This window comes from Peromyscus californicus, unplaced genomic scaffold, assembly GCF_007827085.1.
Source record: "Peromyscus californicus insignis strain IS unplaced genomic scaffold, ASM782708v3 Scaffold_11__1_contigs__length_118956290, whole genome shotgun sequence".
NCBI classification, from domain to species: Eukaryota; Metazoa; Chordata; class Mammalia; order Rodentia; family Cricetidae; genus Peromyscus; species Peromyscus californicus.
In genome coordinates, this window is record NW_026294402.1 from 96421542 (window position 1) to 96448223 (window position 26682).

General features: G+C 45.3%; 1 protein-coding gene across 2 annotated transcripts in view; it reads right to left on the bottom strand.

Annotated features, from left to right (window-relative positions):
- The window catches only part of Ephb1 (EPH receptor B1), a 448378-nt gene that overhangs the window by 77392 nt on the left and 344304 nt on the right, over positions 1–26682 (bottom strand). For both annotated transcript variants that reach the window (XM_052718325.1, XM_052718319.1), the window contains 4 exons: positions 22915–23039; positions 14895–15057; positions 10273–10381; positions 9404–9468 (listed from right to left, as the gene is read on the bottom strand). In XM_052718325.1, coding sequence (XP_052574285.1) covers positions 9404–9468; positions 10273–10381; positions 14895–15057; positions 22915–23039 — 462 coding nt within the window. The remainder of the gene's footprint in view (positions 1–9403; positions 9469–10272; positions 10382–14894; positions 15058–22914; positions 23040–26682) is intronic.

Here is a 26682-nt window from a genome sequence, read left to right on the forward strand (position 1 = left end):
AACCTTGGGGCCTGGCAGGACTGGAGAAATATCCGCCTACAAAACGTGGCAGATGTAAGGTGTATCCTTAAGCCATTAACTATTGTAGGTTATTATAGCTGGCTTTATCTCCTTGAGGACACTCTGTGAACTTGGATGAGTGGCCACAAGCTTCAGAATGGGCACTCCCTAGGGTGAAGGGAGCTAAGGTAGTTCCATAAAGATTGCCATAATCAAACTTTAGGCACTGAATGGCCAGTAACATGAGCAAGAGGGAGACTCTAAGACCAGAGAGTGCAGTCAGGCAAAGAAACACAGATGCTGATGGTGGAGGTCAGCCAGCATGATGGAAGGATGAATGAAGGAGGCAGACAATACAAAATCACTCCAAGTGCATAAAAGAAAAGAGGAGTAACCAAGGACATCAGGGTAGAGTCAGTAAGCTGTGACTTTCCCTCCTAATTCTGTGCGTCCTGGTGCTGAGATCTGCAGGTGACATTAGACCCCCCAAATACTTTATTAACCTTGCATAATACAGTAAGTTCAGACTTATCTCTTACCACAGCTTTTCCACCAATAGGGGAAATGAGACTTTCCTTCCAGCTTGCCTGTGAGAATGAGGACCCTATGACAAGTGGCAGGCCCAGCACAGTGCCCCATGTACTGAGAAGACTCCCTGACTAATAGACTCATTACGGTTATCAACAAATTTGTTCTCAGAAGTGTGCGGGGAGGTAGAAAAGGAAGTGAGGCATGGTGGGCAGTGGGGAATGTAAGCCACTTAGGGTTATATTAGTTACTTTCAAAATAACTACCTTGTTATTTTAGATCAAGGGCTTTTAAAGATGTATGCTAAGCTGTCCTAAAGGAGTTCTTCCATGGAAACTAATTAAACAATCTAGAATGGGCTGTAATGAATGGTTTGCAAGTAAAGACATATATGAGGATGAATGGGAAAGGATTCTGAGCTAATGAGCTTTACAGATATTGGCTCCAGCCAGTTTGGGGAAGAAGCTGTTCCCAGAAGGGAGACAGCTCATCTCTTGATGGAGCCTCTATTTTTAAGGCCAGTAATGTGCCACAAAGTGCACTCAGATGGGAGAATGTCTACCCTGTGACCATGCATGCACTTAACTCCCCAAGAGATATGTGAGGAATTGAAAAGTGTAAATACATATGTGCATGCATTTGCACTCACGTGTACATATGTGTAATATCATAGCCGCTGAGCTGTGTCTAAGGGCTTTGGCTGTCACTGAGGCATTTCCTCAGAAGCCAAGAGGGTTGCTTAATGCCCAGGACTATGATCTGTTGAAATGCCCAACCAAAATGAATGCCCTAAATCCTGCATCTAATGCATCACTAAAAATCACTCCTCGTTTTCCTAGACATTGAGTAAAAGCATTATTATGTGGAGGAAGGAAACTGGGAAAGTTCAATCAAGGTCTAAGAAATGGTTCACACTTAGTGCCTTTCCTCTAACCACAGCCTGGTAAGAGCCCAGTAAGGCAGGAAAAAGAGATGGCGCTGGCCCAGGTCCTCCTGCTACAGGCAGGGGTCTTCGTATTCCAAATTAACAGACGGATTTGGCTAAGCATATGAATACAATGGATCTCCTTGCAAATACCTCCCCATATGATGACAGATCTCCCTAGACCATGCTCCCAAGCTCTAGCCAGCCTTTCTCAAATCCCAGAAGATGAGAGGGGAAAAAAATGCCTTTCGCTAGGCGGAACAGGTCATTTGTCTTTTGGCTCATTTTGTGTTTCTACATAAATCCCGCATCAGCCTGTTCCTGCTCCCACTTGCCAGTGAGCAGTTTTTAATTATCAGGAAAATGGTATTTAGTGCAATGAATCACCAGACAGTGAACAAGGAATCAAGTCAGCAAGAGAGTAAGGCACAGACACTGGGAGGCTGGATACAGAAAATGTTTTCTGATTGTGAATGTTGAGGAAATCCTGTTAGAGGAGATGGTGACATATCAGAGGTAACAGACCCCTATAACACATGGCATTTTATAGTGATTGATGTGACCTTCACAGCATTGTGAGTAATAGAAATACTGTTAAAGTGTTAGCCATGTCTGAGTTTCCATTTTTTTTCAATCATAGATTGCATATCTTTGGCATCAAAGGGGCATGTGTGGACTTAAACTTCTGATTGTTAGTGTCTTCATTGTTAGTGCTTTGCTAGTAAGCACACCCCCAGCTTTCCCATCTCCTCGTTTACAAATCTCCAATAAAGATCTCGTTTGTAAACATGTTCATAGGGAGCATGGCTTTACTGCTGTCTGGTACCTTCTTGCATGGCATCAAATAGTTGTGGAAGCAGAAGAAATTTTTTTTTCCACTGTCAGAGACCCTGCACCAGAGTATCAACAGAGGTGGCTAAGATGAGCTCTGGATGCAAGAAGTCTTACTTGGGGGAATTTGAAAGGTTATGGAGACATTTATAAGTGCCAAGGGTGCAGGGGAAAACCAGAGAGCTCACTGTTGTAAACAGCAGGTGACATGCATGGACTCAGAGCTAGGGGAGAAGACCCACTGCCCTTGTGCCAGCCTGGTGTGCATTCTGAGCGTAGAACTAGTAGCAAGGACATCTGCAGGCCAGTTGTGACAACTGATCCTAGGGCTTCAGAGGTTCCAGCAAAAGCCAGCTGGCCTCTAGCTGAGGGAGGATTGCTAGAACCTACAGGGTAGTCTCAGAGAATGAATGAGTTGAATTGTCTCCAATCATTAATATTCTTGTGTCCCAGCAGGTCCTGATAGAGTCATAAGGAGATAGGGAAGTGTGCCTGCTAGTACCTCATTCTGAATCCAAGAGAGACTGTGTCACCTTGTGACAGTCTCATCCAGGTATTTGAGCACGAGAGGGGAGCCATTTAGAAACATGTGCAGTCCTTGAGGGACCTTCTCTGATAATCTGCCTCAGGGCGTCAAGTCTCCCTCCTTTTCCTCTACTCTGCTAGACATCCAACCAGCACTGTGGCATCTACAAGAAAGCAAGGCTCCTAGGGTTCTTCATGTGATTGAGACATGAAATAGGCCATGAAAGGGCACAAAGCTGGGCAGTGCTGAATCAGGAGACCACAGCTGGTCATGGGTTGCAAACACTATAGAGACTGGAGAAGGCAGAAGGCCATGGATGCCACTCTTCAAAGTCAGACTGCTAGAAGCTCCAGAACTGGATTAAATCTAGAAGGACAGCAGGACACGATCCTACAAAGGAGAAGTTTGGAATGTCCAGAGAGAGGCTTGGTACCAGGTGCGGAGGAAGAGGGAGGCCAGCTTGAAGCAGAGGCAACAGTTTTGACAGACAAGCACTGGGGCCCCAATTACTCAACACAGCGATGACTGATGCCACAGGGCACACAGGGCTGACAACTCTTTTATCAGCAGTGGAGGGGTATTCTGAGAGCAGGACAATGGAAAGTTTATTTTGCTGAAGAAGGGACGGTAGGCTGGGGAAATGGTTGTGAAGTGGTCTCAGCAATTACTTAAGGTGTAAGATGGCAGCATTTGCAACCAAAGTGTTGGAAGGATGACAACAGAAGAGGCAAGAGCAAATAATCCTGGAAAGTTGCTTAACACCTCCATGCATGTGGGTATGTATGACCAGGATTGACAAGTTCTTCCAGGCAGGGACCTCTGCTGCTGGACTGCTGAAGTCCTACTGGGAACCCAAGGGCAATAGACGATGATCCTGGAACTACTGGAGGTAACAGTTGCAGAAGCTCTGGCTAGGAGCCAGCAGCATACACATGGGTGAATCTAGATCTTTCGATTTATTTGTCATTTAACAAACATTGACTGCAAACTCGGCCTCCTTTTATACCAAGGAGCCTTTCCTTCTGTGCCTGTAGGCCTTCACTTATATATGATCTAATCTTAGTGCCTCAGTCTGTCTTTTCCTTCCAGTGTCCTCCTGTCCTGCATATCAAGTCTCAGGTGATTTCTTGGGAGCTGGGTGCTATCGTGAAGTTCAGAAAGTATCAACCACCCAGAATGCAGTAACTTAGATATAATTCTGGGTGTGACTTCATCCCGTCTCTCACCTAAGGCATCCATTACTAAAAACTCTCAAGCCCTAGCCTCATTGTAGAGGAACCTTTTTGATGGACAGCCCCTGTGAATCTGGCAACATACTGCCACTGAGTCAGACACTGGCCACGCCCGACACAGGCAGGCTGCTCTTTTCTGGACTGGTGCTTTGCAGAATGTGTCCTTCTTGAAACCAGGCAGGTTCTGAGGACAAAGTCCATGACTCTGAGTGGGTTCTTAACAGCACAAAGAGTAGATGTAAACATTTAATACAACAAGTACTCAAAATGGGTGTTATTAATATTCTTCATTAGTAGTGACACTGAGAGTAAGCATGTGATCAGTTAGGTTTTTTTTTCTCACACAAATAAATAGTAAGTGGGATCGCTCCCTATTTGTACTGCTTCAGTTTTGTTTTAACCTAAACACTAGGTTCCAGATTTATCCTGCTAACATTTTGTCTTGCAGATTTCAAATTAGCATTCAAAGCTGTTGGGTAGCTCTGAATTTTGATTCTGTCTTTTATGGTGTTAGTTCTGCTTCCCAACTGTTACCTACAAACTCAATCAGCATCCCCACGCTTGCTTCTGACTCCTGAAGTTAAAAAAGCAATCAAACAAACATGGATTGAACAGGACAAGAACTAGAATAACGCCAGGACCTTCCTCCTGAGTGACAGTCACTAATTCACTTTCTCTCCGTATGAAGACAAGTCTGTATCTACTTAACAATGCCTTCCATTATACCATAAGATATTTTTGCCAAAATAATCATTTGCTACCCATAATTCTTGAATTTACTAAATGTAATATCTAATTAAAAGAGACAAGGTCCCATAATTTTTTTTTTCTTAATCATCTCATGTCTATTCCTAATGATGACAGAACTCAAGTTCATTGTCTCAGACCCATGTTTTTCACAATGTCATGAGGCATTTTCTGGGCCTGGACTCACAACTATATCCTCTCTCTCTTTGCTTTGTCTGAAGATTATGGTGTTTCCTGATCTCAAGTATTATGGTTGGCTTTAATATCTTTTTTGCCACGTATCAGAATCACGTGACTAGGGAGCCCCACCTGGAAAAGCATGCTGAGTTATTTGATTGATATGGAAAGATCCACTTCAACTGTGGGTGGTGCCTTCTGAGATGAAAAGGACATGGCAGAAGAAAAATGATCTCCCTGCCTCTTGTTTGCCTGACCTCCCTCGGCCATTGAGTTAATCTGTCCCACTGCTGCTGCTGGTTGCTATACTACTACCAGCACCAGCATGTCCAAGCTTCCGGTCCAAGCTTTCTTTGGGACTAGGGATCAGCAGTTCTCCAGGAACCTTCAGAGCTTCTGGGGCCAAATTGAGACAGCTGAGTAGTTCCCAGTTCTCAGCTTCCAGGTGTGATTCTGCTGTTGTTAGCCTCTGTGTGTGTGTGTGTGTGTGTGTGTGTGTGTGTGTGTGTGTGTGTGTGTGTGATTATTCATTCCATTGGTTTCAGTCCTCTGGAGAATCCTGACAAATACAGGTCCATATCTCATTTATGCTTTTTTTCAAAACATGCCAGTAGACATTATAATTTATATCTTCCACTCAGAGGCAATTTTCTTAGGACTGATCTCCTAAAGTCCTTAACCCTTTCACAAGCCCCGATCTCCCTTTATCTCCAGCCAGTTCAGAAATCAAGAATGACCTATGTTCCCTGAACACCTGTTTGCATTTCCCCGGAATAGAAAGAACCATAACTTCCTGAAGTTAGATTCCTAAGCCTCCCTGCTTTACCTGGACATTCTGTCCAGGTCATCCATAATTAGTCAACAACTTATGAGAACTGGACAAAGAAACCAAGACAACATACTGTCTACCCATTTCCGAGCATGAGAAGCCCATGTTCCTTCCCACCCACCCTTGAACATGAACCTCTGGCTCAATAACTCTTTATCAGACTGACACCACATGCAGCATATTCTTTTTCTAGTCCACCCTCCAAGGAGTGTCTTTCCACCAATTCAAATTTCCCTCTACATCTCTGTTCACTAAAGTCTCAGACAGCAGTTCTCATCCTGTGGGTTGTGATCCCCACAGGGGTACATATCAGGTATCCTGCATATCAGATATTTACATTATGATTCATAACAGTATCAAAATTACAGTTATGATAGTAACAAAAATAATTTTATTGTTGGGGGGCTAACCACAACATGAGGAACTGCATTAAAAGGTTGCAGCATTAGGAAGGCTGAACACCACTGTCCTAGGGTCAGGGGTGAAATATGAGCCCATTCCTGAATACAACATCATGTTTTCTAGTAACCAAATCTGCCATCATGCCTTGACTCATTAGGGAAGACCAGACTGTTGGAAATATTTCTTTTCTGTCTCTTTCAATCGCTGCATCACTTTAAAAGGGAAAGTCTGCAAGACAAGAACCACCAGCTCCTTCATAATGCCCCCTGGAAGATCCAAGGGAGTTGGGGGTCCCCAGACAATGGGGAACAGAGCTGAGCAACTGCTGCAGATGCTGTCACTCCAAGACCAGGAAACCCTCAGAGGTTTCAAAGCACCCACACTCCACAGAGGGCATTCTTACGGGGAGTTCAGGCTCAGTTATGCATCTGCACACACAATTGGGCACATTTGAGCCTTTTGACTCTTGGAATGGGACTCTGAGGTGGGGACTCACAAACCACCAACCAGGGCATCTGAGATTAGACATAGAGCTGCACCCAAGACTAGGCACACTGAGCCTCTGCAACATGGAGAGATCATGAGATCTGCAGCCAGACTCAGAGGGCGCACAATCCACCTCTTCAACCCTCAAGCTTTGTCACTCAGAAAAGTCACTTGTCCTTCTGAGATTACTCCCTGTTTCCTTGAGTGGTTGTGGAGACCATGGGAGTCAGGCAAGCTACTAGATTACAGTTCCCAGTGTAGGCACAGATAAAACCTTCCATAGCCATCCCACCCACTGCACTCTGTCTGCCCTCCATCCCAGCTAGGCTCTTCCTTCACCAGAGCTTTAGTTTTCTCTTCTGCTCTTTGTACGCTGGTCCGCCTTCTAGCTGCATGGTCCTTGGATCACAATTCTCCAATAGTAATGGCTTGAACCAAAGAGATGGTTGTTCATAGGAGAAAAGCACATAAACACAACTTAGTGCACAAGGGTGTGAGCTTAGAGAACCCAGGTGTGTGGGAGGGGAAAGTGTCAGGCCAGGTGTGTGGGGGGAGGCAAGTGTCAGGGATTGATTAAAAGAGAATAGTTGTACACAGAGGAGAAGGGCATTTAGAAATGGGTCATATATCTAAGGTAGCCTAAGAAGTAAACTGAGGCTGCCCACAAGAAACCTACATCCATGTAGCAACAACAGGTGAAACTTACTGACTGACTCCAGCCATGATCACTGGTGGTAGCAAGGGCCCTATGGCTGAAGACTGGGGAGTAGTTCTTCTACAGAGACTAGGAACCAGAGATACCGCCCTCTGTGGCTATCCCCCCACTCTCCCACACAGGGAGACATGAGCATTTTAGAAACAAATCTTTGTACACCAAGTAGCCTGGCAGAGGCATGCTTGAAGAGAAGAACAGCCAAGTGTCAGGCTGACATTGTCAAAAGAGCATCATCACTCTACCCTGGATGCCTGGGGATCCTCTGTGCCCCATCGGAGGAATGGCACAACTTTAGAAAGAGGGTTCTCGACTGAGTCACTTTTGGGCACTGTTATAAGTCTCTAGACTTCAAAATGAAATTGCATCTTTTGAACCCAATCATGTACTCTTGGGGTCCCGACTGCTTTAAGGCCCAAAGCACCATCTATAACTGATTTATCTAAAGAACCAGATCTGAGCCGGGCGGTGGTAGCACACGCCTTTAATCCCAGCACTTGGGAGGCAGAGGCAGGCGGATCTCTGTGAGTTCAAGGCTACTACAAAGTAAGTTCCAGGAAAGGCGCAAAGCTACACAGAGAAACCCTGTCTCAAAAAAAAAGGAAAAAGAAAAGAAAGAACCAGATCTGAAATGGACATCTAGTGGCTCATCAGAGGAAGGAACTGGCCCAAAGCAGACAAGGAAGCAATGCCGGAAGCCAGGGCTAGAGGAGGGAGACAGAGAGCGGGCTTTGGGACAACTCTGAGGCACTAGGCAGCAGTACATATCTTCTGAGAGTCAGATACCAAAGTCCGAATTCATGAGCTGGACTGGGGAGTCCTGATGCCCTATGGTGGCTTCTCCTCGCAATGCCTACCCTGTACACACCCTGGTTGTCAATGGTTTGATCGTATATAAATCTTCAGCTGTGCCATGATTGAAAAGCCGTATCTACAGAGTGACTTTTGAGCAGCCCAAGCTCGTACCCTCCACATTAGAACATGTGCTCCTTCATAGCATGGATGTAGCTGTGAGCACTGCATTTCTTGTCTCAGATGACCTTGGAGAAGGAAAGTAGTCTGGTTCATGAGAATTTTAGTCTTAAAAGCCATTTTTACTTACAAAAGAACCCACCCAGTGAAATGAACCCATGCTTCAGGTTATATGTGTCTATGGGATCTGCTCACTGCTGAGTGCTCAGGAAAAAAGTGGTTTAGGAAACAGGAGGAGGACTCGAGTGTGATGTGGCTTACAGGGGAAAGCCCAGTGTGCTGGGCAAGATTTTTGGGGGGCACTTGTGGAATTCAGAAAGAGTCATTTAGAAGCAGTATCTTAGGTAAGGCTCTAAGTACCTGCTTCTGGAAGCAGGGAGATGGCCCACCTTCCCTCCTGGGAACTGTTTTAGACTGCAATGCTGGAATCATTCAGAGGAAGAAGCAGCAATTTTGATAAAGAATTCTATGTATGTTGGTGAGAGAAATTTGAGTTACAAAAAAAAAATTTTATACAGAGGCTTAAAAGAGAGAGAGGCAGGGGTAAGATAATGAATGAGAGAAACTTTTAAGGTACTGTTTAAAAGAAAAAGGCTTGGGAGATACCCCAGCACTTCAGCCTCCTGGGCTCTGTTATCTTTTTAATTCCCTGCATTCATGTTCTATGGCTTATCTGTGAATTTGGTTAACACATTCCCCAGCCGCTCAACTGGATAAGATAAGGTAGAAGATGTTAATAGAGAACCCTCCATCTTTCCCCACTGAGTGTGATTTCAGGATTCATTGACTTGCTAAACTCTGTCTCCCCCTGTCTCGAATATGGCTTATCAGTGCAGAAAGTAATCTCCCACCAGGAGTCCAGTGACTGTCCTTAAAGGGCAGGCAGTGGACAGCCCGTGGTCTTCAGGGACTTGCAGAGAAGGGCCACTTGGGCACTGAGGGCTTGTCAGACATTGCTGCTATACCTGATCGTCACTAGACTGGCTCTGAGGACCACTGTACACACATACTGGCTGGGTGTGTGCTCTCTACTCACCTCGGCCTGTGCTGTAATGCTGGAGTTTATCACTGTACACAGCCTCTTTGCTGTAAGCTCGCTTCCTGCAGGTAGAGAAGAGGGGCTTTCTTAGCAGGGTCACACCCAGATCTCACGCCCAGACACAGAACTCAGCCCCGGTGTCTCCTGGGATTGGAAACTGGGGACTCCTCACTGGAAGGTTTTGCTTCTGCTTTAGTTCACATTCTGGTAGGCCAACACACATTCCCTTGGGTAGAGGCTTCAGCTTTCAAGCCAAAGGCTTGCAGGTACCAGGAAAGGCTGTGGGCATCTGCCAAGAGGGCAGTGGTGATGCGGGCTCCCATCAGTACCAGTGAACTGCAGAATGCTCGGTGGGAGCCGACTACAGGACTTTGTAGGCAATTTCTGGGATAACCACCCAAGGCAGCAGCAAACAGTATTAAAAATTCACAAGGCCTCCAGGCCAGTCTGTGTGCAGAGCTCAGCTCACACCGTCTCTTCCTTACCCCCTCTTCTGCCTGCTTGCCTTTTGCTTGCCGCCCAGGGCCTGAGCTCTCTAACCGGAAGACTGCCCGTGCACAGCTATGATGCCCCAGTGGGTCAAATGCAATTTTGTAACTGTCACTCGGAAAAGTCCTTGTGCATGAGGGGCTAAAAGTCTTGGCTGAAATGAGGTTGGAGGATGGACGCTGTTTACTTATAGTCTTGCCCAGTTCCCATAGCAGGTTTTTATCCAAAGGCACAAAGAAAATAAATAATCTTGAGATTTCTAGGCTGCTGGTCGAAGAACTTACCCAGGCTGACCAGCTTGAGGAAGGGCCAACACGGGAGAAGCGTACACAGAGAGGGGCTTCCTGGGTTCAGGGAGGGTAGAGTGGAAGACCTACCTGCTGCAGACGATGGAGATGGCCACCAGAGACACAACAAAGACGACCCCAGCTGCTGCGGAGCCAGCAATCAGGGGGAGCTGCTCTCTCAGCTCTGACTTGTAATCATCTAGGTGAGAAAGAAAAGAATTAGAATCCTTCCCGCGTGCCCCGTGCACATAGCTGGACTTGGTGCATGTTCCCAAAGACACCAGATATATGGGTATGTGTGGGTTCCACTTTCTAATGCTTCAGAGTGGGCAACAGCAATAAAGACTAAACAGCAGGGGCAACTCTGGTAACTCAGGGCTGATGACAATCGACTCCCAAGAGAAGGTGATGCCCGGCCTTCACCACCTTGCTCTGAAGGTTTTTCCAAGTCCTTTCCGTTGTATTAAGACTAAGACCAATGGAGGGGAATCAAAGGCTGTTGCTGAAACAGCTTAAGCTGTTGAAACGCAACTTGTCAACAGATTCATTGAGCAGATTTTTACAGTTTATCTGTAGTCAGCCAGCGCTGTGGCAGGAGCTGTGGAGGATGACGAGATGCCAGAGAAATTGCCCAGCACTCTGAGCTCCCACTCGACAAGAAAAGGATTGAAGTTTCTGCCAAGTGCTGAAACAACGATGCATTATGTGTGGAGTGGAACACCTCAGGGTCATAGAAGTGGACAGAGATGGTCCAAACCCTGATGTTGCCTGTGCATTCTTTGTAGTCTTGGGGGAAATTATTTTACCCCCTATGATTCTCAGGCCTCTTGACAGTTGACAAAAGGTCAAACCAAGTGAATAGCTCACAGTATCTGACCTACATCATGGATGTGCCCAAATTCTACTTCTCTTGAATCCACGCCAGCCACCCAAGTCAGCTTGTGATCCTTCCTGTGGTGGCGGTTGGCCATGGATGCTGCGAAGAAGCCATTATCTACAGCTTTAGACCCAGGCTAAAGCTGGATGGTCAAACTGTTTATATTTTATTATGATTAGAGTTGTCAGATACAGCAAACAAAACCACAACCTGCACTTCAGATAAATAGTGAATGATATTTTAGTATAAATATGCACCCAATATTGCATGGGAGATATTCATCCTTAAACATTATTGATCTGGAATTCAAATGAAACTGATCTCCCTATATTTTATCTGGCAACCTCAATGACAAAGCTCACTACACTAAGGGTCCCCCATAAATCACACCAGGATCTCTGTGAGCACAGCTGTTAAACTCCACTATTTCTGAGCCCCTCCTCAAATCTACTGGTGAAGATCAGGGTGTCTGCATGTTTCACCAATACCTCAGCAAGGGTTTATGCTCTCCAGCATTTGTGAGCCATCTTTCACCTAGCTGGGCAGAAAAGGTAACTTCTAGAGACAAGGCTGTTAGCTCTTAGTGTGTATACATGTGCACGGGGGTTGAGATCAGAAGGCAACTTTGGATATCATTTCTCAGGAGCCATCCTCCTTAGTTTGGTGTGTGTGTGTGTGTGTGTGTGTGTGTGTGTGTGTGTGTGTGTGTGTGCTGTGTAGGTGTACGAAGGTCAGAGGTCAACATCAGATATAGTCTGCAATGATGTCACCATTTTTTTAAAGATACAGTCATCTCAGAACTTGAAAGCTGGCCATCAAGGCCTAAGATCCCCCTGTTTCCCAGCCCTGGGATTACAGGCACAAACTGTTCTACCTGGCTTTTTATGTAGGTACTAGTGATCCGAACTCAGGTCCTCACATTTGAACAGCAAATCCTTTACTGGTAGCATTCACTTTGTCTTTTGAGATACGATCTCTCACTGAAACCTAGGATTTGCCAATTAGGATAAACTGGCTGGCCACCTAGCCTCAGGGATCCATCCATTTCTACCTTCCCAGCACTGGGACGACAAATGTGTACTATGCCACTTAGCGTTTGTTTCTTTGTTTGTTTGTTTAAATATGGGCTGTGATGCTGGAACTTGGGTCCTTATGCTTATGTGGCAAGCACATTATAACTGAGCTACCTACCCAGACTGCTGTTGGCTCTTAAAATGCCTCATTCTATAGACTATAGAAAGTAACTAAAAAGACTGAAGGTGGAATTTTGGTTTCGTCAACTGAGAGTTTTGTTTGCATGTCTGCACTATGTGTATCTGTGTGTGTCCAAGTATGGTTTTAAATGTGAGTACAGGTGCCCATGGAAATCAGAGAGGGCATTGGATCCTCTGGAGCTGGAGTTATAGTGGTTGTATGTCCACTCCTGAAGTGAATGCTGGGAACTGAACTTGGGAAGAGCAGTACGCATTCTTAACAACTGAGCCATCTCTTCAGCACCAACTGGGAGTATGTTTTTTAAATATGTATTTTACAAAGGAAGTTGTCAGGAAATAAAATGCAGGGAACCACAATGATGAGTCTTTGACAAAGTCTTCACAAAGCAAATCTTCACAGAACAATATGAAACCCAAAGGTGATGATGATAATTAATAAACAATAACAGAAAAAAAAACAAGTCAGAGGTTAGCACACAGTAGCTAAGAGTGGCCAGGGCACCATGTGCAGTCACCTGCCCAGTATAGCCACTGACCTAAAAGGGTCCCACAGGTCTTCCTGCCTCAGTGTCCCTCCCACTGATCAATCTTCAAACTCCGTCTCTGTTGCAGACCTGTCTGCGGCTTCAGTGAGCATCATCACCAATAAACAAGCCCCGTCATTAAGATAAATTCTCTCAAATTTGGCCACTTACCAGAACTCTCTTACATCTTCCCTCTCTCAGGTCTGCAAAACTTAACTGCCAAATGTAAAAAGAATAGCCTTCTTGGGGGAAATTTGTTACTTCTTGATTTGTCTAGCAGAATTGCCAAGAGACCAGTGCTCAGAGCATTTGGAGTTTGGGGCTTTTAATCCTGTGTACCTCCTGATGCCAAAGTGCCTATAAATCTAGATGGTAAGTGAGGTGCAAAATGGGGGAGCAGAGTCCTTAAGGGAGAAGCAGATGGCCTGCGTTCTTCCCATCCCAGCAGTGTTATCAATCTCAATGCACGGGCTCACCTTTCTACCCCATCTCACCAGCTCGAAACATGAGAGAAAATTCACCTGGCATAAACTCAACTGGCTACACACTCCAGTCTCATAGGGGCCAGACAGCTCATGCAAAGCCTCCAGCTGAGCTGCTTCGAGGTGGGGGGCACCATCTGGGGTAAAACTGTTACTCTCCTTTGTCTCTCTCCTCATACCAGAACACCCAGCCCTGGCTTCCATAATGTTTTTTTTCACAAGAAATTTTTGGATAAAACAATTTGATTTTTAAATATTTCTAATTAGTGTAGAAACTGCTTCCAAATATGTGTGTCAAGATAAAACCTCAAGTCTTCTCAAGAGTGCCAGTCTGAACTAGAATGCTTTGTGGAAGAAAGACATTTCAAGTATATGTTAACTATCAAAGAAAGCATGAAGGGCTTCCAATTGATGGGTTGTAGAATAGATTGACATTTAGAAAATTATATGGAAATGGCTCATGAATGAGTCAATATAGACAGGTAGGCAGGCAGAAAAGTACAGGCATGCACAAACTCTGGTAGATGGCTAGCTAAGGGAAAAAGAGGTGGGTAGTGAGACAACCAGAGCTGAGCGCAATGCCACGGCTGCAGCGAAATCAGATCCGCTGAACTAATGATGGAGGTGTTCTCAGAGGACAAGGAAGCAAAGTTAAAAGAGGTAACAAACAAGCTCCCAAAGAAAAGTTTTTGGGGTGTGTGTGCAATAGTCCATATAACTGGCAACCTGGAAACATCTAGAATGTCCCAGGAGACAAACTTCTGGGCATATCTATGAGGGAGTTCCTAGCTTGGGTTAATTGAGATAGGAAAACACACCCTAAATATAAACGACACCAGGCCATGGGCTGGGGTTCTGGATTGGATAAAAAGGAGAAAGAAGTTAGGTATCACCATCTGTCTCTTCGTGTTCCGTAACTGTGGACACGGTATGGGTGGCTGCCTTGGGCTCCTGCTGCCATGACTTCCCATCATATGCCCCCGAACTGTGAGCCAAGATGCACTCTTCCTTCCTGCATTATTTCTGCCAGCTATTTGTCATAGTAAGGAAAGTTATTCAGGGGAATGGATTTTCTGCACTGAAAACAGCTCCTCTGTGTTCTCTCTCTCTCTGAAAATACCTGAGCAGGTCATGGGTGAAATGACTGCAGTATTCTGAGATCCTGGGCACATGGCCCAAACATTGTCTCCTCTTTTTTTTTTTCTTTCTGTTCCAGAGTCCAAGCATAGCGGAGTGAGATGGAGGTGAGGAGGAGGCAGTGCAGTTCCCTGGACTCTCTTAAGGAGACAAGGAGGCACCTGTGAGACATAGGGGATCTCACTCTTGGGTAGATGCAGAAACACATAGGGTATAGAGCCACATGGGGTACCCTCCCAAGGCATTCAGTCAGACGCTGAGAGAGACAGAGACCAGATTTCAGAGTGCTGGCATGGACCAAAACAGTCCACATGGTCCTGCCGGGAGACAAGTCCTACTAAAGGAACACCGCTAGTCTAGTGGGACTGGGTACCATGGAGGTGTCTACAGGATTGCTTTTCTTTCACCATTGCCTGCTCTGTGCCTGTGTCATTTACACCCCCAACACTCATCCCCGCCCCCTCCTCACCAGCCTTACCATCTGTCAGAGTCTGGAAGCACATCTTGCCACTGAACTTGCCGTAGCCGGCCACGGTTCTGGCGCGCACCTGGACCACGTACACCATGCCCGGCCGCAGCCCATCAATCCGGGCCGTGTTAGTCTGGCTCCTGGCCATGGAAGAGTTGAATTCATTGTGCTCCTAAAGAAGAGACAGGGGAAGGGAAAGGGGTCAGCAGCCAGCTCCTGAGTACTGTAACCCCAGGCAGCTCTGGGAGGGCACTCAGTCCCATCAGTTCTTGGTCTTACACCTCTGGTAGAAGTTGTCTTTCTCGGAATGAGGACAGCCTGCCTGGGCCGAGGGAATGAAGAGTCAGCTTTGGCCCACAGGGTGGCGGCACACCGAAGAAAGGAATCTGAGGAGAGAGTTGAGCTCCCAGTGCCTGACCGGGAGTTCATAGACACTTTCTGTCCATGCCCCAGGCCTCCCTCAGGGTTCACAGGTAAAATAACAGCTCAGTCAGCTTTGCAAATTCCATCACCCCTCTGATCTCAACAATGGCAAGCTTTGCAGCCGACACGTGCCTCTTGTCTGCCTCTATTTGCTTCTGCTGATGTACAGTGCGTTCTCTCCCCACTTGAGATCTGCTGGCCATGCTGCACAATTACTGTTCTAGATGATCCTGAAGTTCCTCCAAAGCGTTCAGTGAAGGGCTTTGCCTCCATTCTGCTACAGTGGCTGAGGTCTTTCTAGACTGCCTCTCATACCTGCTTCTACCTTCTCTTGGCCTTATCTGGATATCCATGTTCCAACTCCCCACCATCAGCTCCTGAGACAGCATGTCCCTTCTCCCAGGGGTCCTCATCCCTTCCATCAACTCCAGGAATCAACCCATCTTCCTGCCTCCTCTCTCTAATATGTTTGTCCAGCGTTAAGGTTCTTGTCTTAAAGGGTCGCTGCTTTAACTGTCACCAGATGGAAACCAAACTTCTCAAGTGAGACAACCATGCCCTTCAGGATGAAAATAGTTCTAATCTTTCACAGTTCCCTTAAAGCTGTGGTCTTATTATTCCCCTGGGAACCACGCCCAAGCCACCAGCATTTTGCTCAAGGCTATTTCCCCAGTCTGAAATGATCCTGCTCCCTCCAGGTTATTTAAGCTCACATCCCCCAGTGCCTCCTCCCTAGGGAGCCCTATTTCACTTCCCCAGCACATAGGCTCTTTTATCACTGCCCTTGCTGTTTACAGCTCACTCTTAGCACCCTATACATCAGCCTGGTCTCCATTTCCATGTGAGCATATCTTTCCTCTGCAAGGATTCTGGGCTAACACTAAGTGTGCAGGAACAAAAGCTTAGAGTCTGGGCCTTCCTCTGTATGAATCCTGGAGTGAATCAGTGAATCCTGGAGTGCGATGACTTCCTTGAAAATAAAGAGGCAGGGTCACTAAAAACAGACCAATTCCCAACCTCCTGTTCAGATCTGGGAAGCCATTAAGAGTTCTAGGCACAGTGGTTCAAGAGGCAAGGAGACAGATGAGAGAAAGGTGCACACGGAGACTCTACACCCCCACATGCTCAGCCAAATCCCAAGGAGAAAACATGGGGAAGTGAACTGGAACAAAAGAGGAAATTCTGACTCTCCTAAAATATGTAGAACGGTACTTTGCAAAAGCAAAATCCACTGTTTTCTCTCATCCGGTCAATATATATATATATATATATATATATATATATATATATATATATATATATATATATTGTATATATATATGGGTGTGTATGGGCTGTGGGTCCAAAGTGTGGTTTGTCTCTTCTGGGGAGACAACACCCTGTGGAATGGAGAGGAAGACACATGGACGACGACAGTGTTGATTGTGTGATGTGGCAGAGGGACACTGGCGGTGGGGAAGGGGCTGTGGGGATGTGTCAAAGGGAAACAAGCCTGATTTGGGGAGAGAGCTATTCAGAGGGAATCAGGAACGAGTAGCATAAGTACCCTCACACACATGAAAGAAATCAACAACATTGCATTGGTAACTGGAGATCAAAAACAGAATAAAACAGACTGAAAGAAGGGCCAAAAGGACTGAGGAGCATGCAGTGTCCTGGATAGTTTTGTGTCAACTTGACATAAGCTACAGTTATCTGAGTGGAGGTAGACTCAATTTAGAAAAAGCCTCCATAAGATCAGGTTGAAAGCAAGCCTGGAGAGCATTTTTTTTAAAATTAGTGATTGATGGGGAGGACCCAGTTAATTGTGGATGGGGCTACCCCTGGGCTGGTGGTCCTGAATTCTGTAAGAAAGCAGGTTGAGCAAGCCAGTAGCCAGTAAGCAGCACTCCTCCATGTCCTCTGCATCAGCTTCTACCTCCCTCCAGGTTCCTGCCCTGTTTGAGATCTTGCCCCAGCTTCCTTCGAGGATGAATATGGAAGTGTAAGCCAAATAAACTCTTTCCTCCAGAACTGGCTTTTTTTTTTTTTTTTTTTTTTTTTTTTGTTACGGTATATCATTGCAGCAAAGAAACCCTAAGACACAAAGAATTTGGGAGTGTAGGTGGCACAGGGGTAGTAATGAAAAAGTTTGGCTTGAGGAGTCATGGGTTCAAGGCTAGCAGTTGAAAGTTACAAAAAGGCCCTAATGGAGAGGTTTACCCACTGAGCACTGGGGGAAGTTGTGAAGAAAGGAACTTCTCACTGGCCTTTGCATCTACTTGTACAGCAGGGGCTGGAGACGATGCCCCTGGGGTCCTCTCCACCCCAGTGAGGGATTGAGCAGATGGAAGGTTGTTCACTGTAGAAGGGATGTCATCTAGAACTTGCTAATTACTATTGTGACACACTGAAGACAAGAGATCAGAAACTATGAGCATCACCTCATCATGTTGCAAAGAAGAAGAAAACACCATTGCTACAAAATGCAGGCAACTGCCCGACTTCCCTGGTTTCGCAGGAATCAGATGGAATCACGCACTGCTTGAGATGAGTGAAACACTGATTGGGTAGCGCTTACTGCGGGGAGAGTGTTTTGATATATTGGCATTTGGATGGTGAGGACCAAATGTTAACCCATAATCACTTTCCAGTCCACACACGCTTGAAGCGGTTCAGTGATTAAAATGGGCATCAGTTCTTGTTCTTTGCCAAGTCATTAATCAATTCCAGACAAATGAGTGAGAGCGATGAGCAAGGTTGCTTATGACTGGTTTGATTATAAGTATGTGAAGATGGAGGACACAGCTACTGAGGGCAGTGGTTATGTCTCCATTATCTCTCTACCCCCAGCATCCCAGCTCCTCGCAGCCGGGGCTCGCCACAACTCAGTGCTAAGGGAATGAGCAAACAACGGTGCGCTTACCATCAGCTGAGCACAAGGTGTTGCTAAGGTCTAGAAGTGTTTCTGTGAGATCTTGAAATTTGAAGAGTAGAACGCCCCCCTCCCCAACCTAAACCAACTGGCCCTAGCTTAGACAGTTGTTATGAAGTGCTGGAGAGATCTAAACACTTAATCATAAAGACAGCGGAGGGCAGATGTAGATGCTCCCCCTCCATGGTTTGCGTACATGCACTGACACCAGGAGTGAAAAGTTCTACAAGACAGTAAACAAGAGAGAATGATGAATGGGCATATATTGAGATGGGGAAAGAGACGAACTTGGGAGAGGCGCAGGGAGTGTCTAGTTCTCTGATCTGAGATCTCTATTAATGAACGGCTGGGGGAAGGCAGAGCCCCACTGATTCTATTCACAAAACTGAAGTTAGTTGAAAAGTGTTCCCAGCACAGACTGAGAGTCTTATTGGGCAGGAGACCCACAAGGGTGCTGCCAGAGGCTGCAAAACTACCACCAGTGGGCCAGCCACTTACCTTATAAATAAAGTGCTATGGCACACAGCCACGCCCATCTCTTGCTATGCTGCCTGGGGCTGCTTTCCTGCTAATGACTCTCGGTTCAGATGAAGAGAGTGGGACATCCACAGGGAGAGGAGGTGGTACAGGATGAGGGCATATGGAATTTTGTTTCTTTGGACTGGATCCAAGACATTGAATGGGCAGGATTCTATTTGTGTTGGTGAATTGGACATGATGATCATTCGTTTTGCTTATACGTCTTTGGGTTTAATATTAAAATCCAGTATCTTATTTCAGGAGTCACTCTGATACAGAAATCCTGAGCATAGATGATGATTTCATACAATTCCAGAAATTTCTAGCATTGAAATATAATAAAAATGTCTGTAATTTGGTTCTGTGACTCCCTATATGTGACCTGTGTGGTCGTGGTTGTCATTTAGCCTTTATGTGATTTAGTTCCATCATCTATAACTGATTATAAGTGGCTTATAAATGTATTTCTTTCAAGGATCAGAACTAATATGTCTGTGTATATTTGGAACATAATAGGTACTCAATATATGATGAATTACCATTTTGGTTATTATTTCAAAATGCCCTCACAGGCCAATGTCTTTTTCTTTAGTCATATTGGAAATGGTCAAGGCAATGTAATGGATTTTGCAGTGGAGCTCTTTGTAAGCCAAGGAGAGTTTTTTTCTCATATGCTCAAGGGTGGTCAATGACTAGGCAAAGAATCCTCTTATGTTCCCAAGAAAAGCAACTCATCCTCTGGAGGAAGGACAATAATATGCTCCACTGAGGTGTGCAAGCTGCCTCAGGCATTGAGTGCCATGTTTATGTGTGTGTTAATAATTAGTATGAATTAATGAGAAGCAAGGGGATGGCCTAAAACAGGAGACTAATGTCCTTCATAGCCTAAAAAGCTGAGGTTAATCACGGTGCTGCAAAGGAGGAGGTTTGAGTGGAAATGCAAAGACAGTGGCAGACAGAGGTTGGCCTGCGCTGAGCCGGGGAACAGGAAGCCAAGGCACAGAGGCTGGAGCCACATGGCTGTGGACCCAGGTTATGTCAAGCACTTGACCTCATCACAGTTGCCCACTGAAGTGTCTGCTCTCTGCCTTGTCCACAGAAAGTGAGGGCGAGGCAGAGCAGTTGGCACCAAAACACTCAGCCCCTTGCCAACACTGCCACCTGCTGCAGGGTAAAAGAGCAGGTCTCACATCCTAGCTATGTGATTGACCTATGAGAGTATTTTTGCTTATTTTTATTGTGCAAAGTGGTTATAATAATACTGAACATACTAGAATATGAAAGGAAGCGTAAATCTTATTAAGTAAGGTACCAAATAGGCATATCTTAGAAAAATTCTTCTTCTCAGATAAAGTATAATTTCAACAGGGCTGCAAGGTCACATGTATGGTAAAAGGGATTGAGTAGATCCTGGCCAATGACCCAGTACACTGCACAGTAAACTGGTATATGTAACTTGGTGAGACTTCTAGGTCAACTTTGGTATAAGATGAAGCCAATGGGTCCAAACAGTTTTATAGATTGGTTCTTACCTTATTATCTCCCCCCCCCCCAATTTGTTTTGCACAAATAGATCCTTAACTTGGAAGTGACTTGGGTATAACGGCACGCTGGCTAGTTTTATGTCAACTTGACACAAGGTAGAGTCATCTGAAAGGAGGGAACCTAAACTGAGAAAAAGCCCCCATAAGATCCAGCTATAGGGCATTTTCTTAATTAGTGATTGATGAGGGAAAGCCCAGCCCATTGTGGGTGGGGACATCCCTGGGCTTGTGGTCCTGAGTCCTCTAAGAAAGTAGACTGAGCAAGCCGTGAGAAAGAAGCACCCCTCCATGGCCTCAGCATCAGCTCCTGCCTCCAGGTTCCATCCCTACTTGAGTTCCTGTCCTGACTTCCTTCAATGATGGACTATGATGTTCCACATTACTATGATGTAAGCCAAATAAACCCTTTCCTCCCCATCTTGCTTTTGGTCATGGTATTTCATGATTCAGCAACGATTACTATAACTAAGAAAAATTGGTTACAATTCCCTTCAATTCATTGAATGTTATGAGTCAACTGTCTATGAAGGCCAGTGTTCTCTAAACAGAACTGAATGTTATCTCATTCGTCTCGCTGGCATGTACTCCCATAATGTTGAGGAGCATACCTCCCCCACAGACAGGACTGGTGACCTAGACTGATCTGTACCTCTACTTTCAGGGATGTAAAACAGATACCATTTCACAAATGTGCAAACTGTGCCCTACAATGGTTCAGTCACAGGCCACAGCAGCTTGTCAGGGTACTGGAAATGAGGGCTTTGCTTCTACTGCAGTGCTATTCAGCCATCCATCTGGCCTCCCTGCAGGGCTGTGAGGTCTTAATCTCTAATTTTCTCTATATCTATCTACCTAGCAAATGACCTCAGTTAGACAAAGGATTTTCATACCATGTACATCCCAACAACTCACACATGGGCATCTTCAAACCATCCCCTCTCTTAATTCCAAATGAAGAGTTACCTTCTGGCTGAGGTCACCAGTTTTCTATTTCACACCTCTACTTGGCTTTCTTACAGGCATTTTAGCCACGGAGCTCTTCTTTCATCCCAATATCCATTACCCATGGAGATCTCCTCCTTGGTTGACGTTGCCTACTTCATTCTAGAAGGTCTCTTTAAACTCATCCACATCCCATCCAACTTAGAAACCCTGTTAGCTCTCCCTGTAGTGTGTACTATATATCTAGAAGCCAGCTAATTTCCACAGCTCGTGGGTGATGCTCCAACTCAAATATCTATCTTCCTGACAGATGATTATGGATCTAGCAAGCCTATTTACAGCCTGAACGATGTTCAGAATATAAGTCACATCCTGTCCCTCTTCTGCTCTTCAAGTGTGGTGGTTCCCTGCCTTACTCAGTAGTAAAGCTTGAGTCATTATACCTCAACATGTTGACTTCCCCTGGTAATAAGCTCTCTCACGTGTCCACTAGCTCCCTACTGCTCATATCATCCCAGGTGTTCTCATCTGCTTCCTGTTCCTGGAGTCACAGCTGTGACAGCATTTCACATTCTATCATTCTCTCCTTGCTGAGATTTTTTTGTGTGTCTCTGTGTGTCTATTTTATGTGGGGGTGTATATGTGCCACTGCATATGTGTAGATGCCAGAGGACAACTTTCAGGAGTTGGTTCTCTTTCAACCTTTATTTGGCTTCTAGATATCAAATTCAGGATATCAGGCTTGCTCACAAAATACCTTTACCCTCTGAGGATCTTGCCAGATCATCTATATTTTTTATGCTATGATTTTAAACATGATAATCATTTCCATATTTTGTATGTTCATTGTGTAGTCTGTCTCCCTCTTTTGGGAAGCAAAACTCCTATGGCAGAACACTTTTGTTCACTAACATATCCTAGAATAGGACCTACCAAATAGTATTGAGATCAAACTCTTCAACAAATAAACAAATGCATCTGGTGTTTTCCTAAACAGTATGTTGGGTTAGTTCAGGAAGCACTGTATTTTCCCAGGATTTTTGCAAACGCTGCAGTTCACCATGGTGGTCCTGCTTCCGTGGATGATGAACAAGCTAGGGACCAACCCTACATGGCATTGTTTCCCTTTTCTTGGCAATACATGCCCTGGGTAGCCTTCAGCAGCAGCTGCTGACAAGTAGTCAAGGACTGCAATACACAAATTTCTACTTCAATTCATTTTTTTTATCTCACCCTTTTAAATGTCCAATTACATGTTCCTTAACCTCCACATTAGTGTCTTGACACATGCATATAATTTATAAATAAGTAAGCTTGAGTTGGAGGCACGGGATCAACAATTTGGAAAACAAATCACTTACAAGAGTCCCAAATCCTCTAAAGGTTCGGGGGCACCGGGTGGTTTTATTGCATTCTCCTTGGGACGGCAAATACGTGGCTGTAGGATGGGGAGTGGTTTGCAGAGTCCAGTCCAGTAAACTGTCCAGACTGTCAGACGATGAGTCTGAAGGCTCTCTCCCGAGTCAACGCAGAGAAAGCCTGGGCAAGGCAGACCCGAATTTCTCCCCAGGGATCCCCTTTCCTCCCTATGGGCTTCCTCCAGCCTGTCTCCTTGTGCCTTCCACTGGCCACACTCACTGAACAGTGTTGGCTTAGCCTTAGAAGCCTGAGGTCAAAGCTAGCTCACCTTCTCGTAGTACCGGATCTCATAGTCCAGGATGATGCCATTGGGCTGCTCTGGCTGAGGCCATGACAAGGTGATGCTCCTCATGGTGGCACTGACCTGGTGCATGATGGGGACAGTGGAGGGGGCTGTGGAGAGAGGAAGAGACAAGGGTAGCCAAAGAAATAATCAATATGGGAGAAGTGCTATCTTTTGGAGAGGAATAGAGAGAAAAAGGTGACTGGGTTTGAATTCTGTGCTTTCTCATTAGCTGAACTGGATCTGCAGAACTCCCTGTGGGTTTTGTGGGCTGAATGGAGTTGAGATGATAGAGCAGAGAGAAGGTGATAATTTAGCAGAGGAAAACACACGTGGGCAGGGCTGGGGTGGATGTGGAATATTTACGGTACAGAAGAAAAAGATTAAACAAGGGCTAGTGATATGGTTCAGTGGGTAAAGGTGCTTGCTGTGAAAGCCTGGCAACCCGGGTTCAATCCCCAAAACTGGCACAAAAGTGGAATGAGGGGACTAACTCCATAGACTTGTCCTTTAACCTTCATATGTATACTGGGGCATATGTGTCAACACACACACTTAAAAAATCCAAAGTAAAAGAGAACTTGAAAAATAGGTGGAAGAGACAGGAACAATGAGAAGCCTTTGAAGTACAAGGTGCTGAAGGACCCTCAGTGCTGCTGTCATGGGCTGAGAAAACCTGGGGCAAGAGAGAACATCAAGGGTAGAACTGATTAGTGCAAAGTAACTAACTGTACCATAGAAAGGGATATTCCAGCTAACATTTCTTTCTGGTACTGTGTGTAAGATTTTAATGTACTTCCAAAGAAAGGAGGTAGCATCCCTCACGAAGACAGGAACAGAGCTGCAACAGAGGCCCTGTCAGAACTCTCCAAATGAGAACATTTGTAATGAAGAACTCACAAACGCAAATGAAGAAATGATACACAAAGCAAACGTTTGGAAACAGGGTAATAATTCCAAGATCAGCAAAGATGATTATGAAATTTGTGTTAGGAAATAATATTTATCTCCAAATTTAACGTTTTTCACACAGTGTAAGTAAAATGAAAACAGTCTGGAAATAATAAATGAGGGCTGTCTTCCTAAGGGAAGAGGAGGGTAATGGATGAGGCTCAGTCTGCGATCTGCTCAGGGGCTGTTTTGTTTAGTCCTGGCACTTCTGCAGTGATGAAGGTCATTTCCTCACTCGAACTCCACTTTACAAGGGCTTCTCTGGGGACCATGGCTGAGTGACATTTACTATCCTCAATTTAAGTTAATAGATTCCCACCAAGACCTGGAATTACAGAGCACAGCTAGCAGATCACGTAAGGGGGAAGGCATAGATTTGCCCACAGTTCGTCAGACTCTGGCACCTACTAAAGTCAGTCTGTGCCAGGGAAGGGGAAGCAGAGGATGCATTCTAACCATAGAGTGAGAAGTGGGAAATGCTACATGACATCTTAGCATCAGAGTGTCCTCTGGGACTTTGGAGGTCAGTTTGCACAAAGCCTCCTAGAGACCATGTGTTGGCCATGACACTGCACCTCTCTGAACTCCTATTCCTAGGGTCATAACTGACTAAGAGCCTCAGATGCTGTGCCACTGTATTTACACAGAGGCTTGCCTCCTTCAGAGTTCCAGATAATCACTGAGTAGCCTGCCCATCCCTGCAAAACATGGGTTCCCCAGTGGGTACTCCTAATCAAAGATCCCACAATGATCTTTCCAAGGCTTCATGATAATAGTACAGGTGTGCCCGAATCCTCCTGCCCAGTCCTTCTGCCTCTCCTCTTCCTTCCCTCTCACTTTTACTGGAATGGGATGATCACTGTTGTTTGACTGCTCCCCCTACAATGTCCCTACCAAGCACTTGCTGCCAAGTTCCTGCTACATGTAAGACATTTCGCTCCGTGCTTCTGTAAATCTCACTACTTTTGTATCTGCCTTACCCACATCTCTGTCTACTTCTCCTTGGTCTCACCTCTCTCAACTAAAGTAGTCTAGTGTAGCACGAATCTTAAAAGGTTTTATTAATAAAAACAAACCCGGGAGCCAGATATTGGGGTGATTGCTGAAAGATCAGAGATCACAGCTAACCTCACCTCGCCAACTCCTCAGCTGATCCTGTTTCTTCAAACTGGAAGCCTCTGTGTCCTCATCTGAATGGATCTCAGATGAACTGCTGCTCAAAAGCCTAAAAGCTTAACAGCCTAGTTCCTGGTCCTCACGCCTTATATACCTTTCTGCTTTCTGCCATCACTTCCTGTGATTAAAGGCGTGTGTTACCGTGCCTGGCTGTTTCCAGTGTGGCTTTGAACTCATAGATATCCAGATGGATCTCTGCCTCCAGAATGTTAGGATTAAAGGTGTGTGTGTGTGTGTGTGTGTGTGTGTGTGTGTGTGTGTGTGTGCGCGTGCGTGCCACTATTTTCTGGCCTCTATGTCTGTCTAGTGGCTGTTCTGTTCTCTGACCCCACATAAGTTTATTATGGTGCACAATATATTGGGGGAACACCATATCACCACAGTCTAGAGCATTCCTTGTTGCACATAATAGCTTGTCAAAGATCTAAAAAAACAAGTTAGATTGTACTTGAGTTTTCCCTGCTATAAAAATTGGTCAGCTGCTATAGATATTTCTGCCATAGCAGGACATGCTGCTACCTGCAGTAGCTCTTTCCAAATGGGTCCATGTTATCTACATGTCTGTAGGCATGAGATAGAGACATCAGTCTAATTCTCCTCCATTGTTTGTACTACAAGTTAAGTTTAAATCTAATATCTACCATGTTTTGTGTTTTCTATTAATTTGACTATTAGCCTTTGGATCAAAACCATGTCTTTGTTGTTCAATCAGGAAGTTAGAGCCACATATAACCTCTAGATTTTGTCAAGGTCTGTTCTCTCTCACCATGTCTACAGAGTTGGATTTCTGCTGTGGAGATTCATAATCCCTCTTTGCTTTTTTATGGTATTAAATTTGATTTACTAATCTAACAAGTTGAAAGAACTTTTTATTCTCTTTGTAACTGTCTAATGCATTTTTTCTCCTACCTTGGTATTATAGCCCAGCTTTGTTAGTTAATTAAACAGTTGCTGTTTAATTGCATCTGCCATGCAGCTGCTCTTTTAGGTTCTAGAGATACATTCATGGGCAAAGTAAAGCTTCTTGCCCTCATAAAACCTACTCTCTACTGGAGGGATTCAGAGTCTAGACATACTAAACAAATAAAAAGATATATAAAAGGTAGTATGTACAGTGGGGGAAATGAAGTAGGGAAAGAGGAGGTGGAACACCAGGGTAGGCAGTATGTGGCTGGCTTATGGGCAGCAAAGGCCTCCCTGAGTAGCAGTGCAGGACTATAAGCTAGAGGACAGTGAGAGCAGCATTGGAGAAGAGACAGCCAGAGTACAGTGTCTGACCTGAAAGCATCACAGTCCAGGGGGAGGGGAGGGCCTTTGGCTTCTATTCCAAGTGAAGAGGAGAGTGAAAGGATCGGTAACAACAGCATAATGACGATCTGACTTGTGTGCTAACAGTGGCATCTTCTTCTGTGCTGCAAACAGAAGGTGTGGGCCAGACAAAAGCAGGAGGACCCATCATAAAGTCACTGTTGTGAGATCAGCCTCCAACAGCAGAGAAGCCAGAGCCCGCAGAGCAGCAGTCTCCAACTTAATGATGCTTTGGCCTTGCTCTTTCAACTCTACCATGTTGAAAAGTGATTCTTATGCAGCAGAAACTATTTCTGATTTTGAACCTTTCCCAACCTA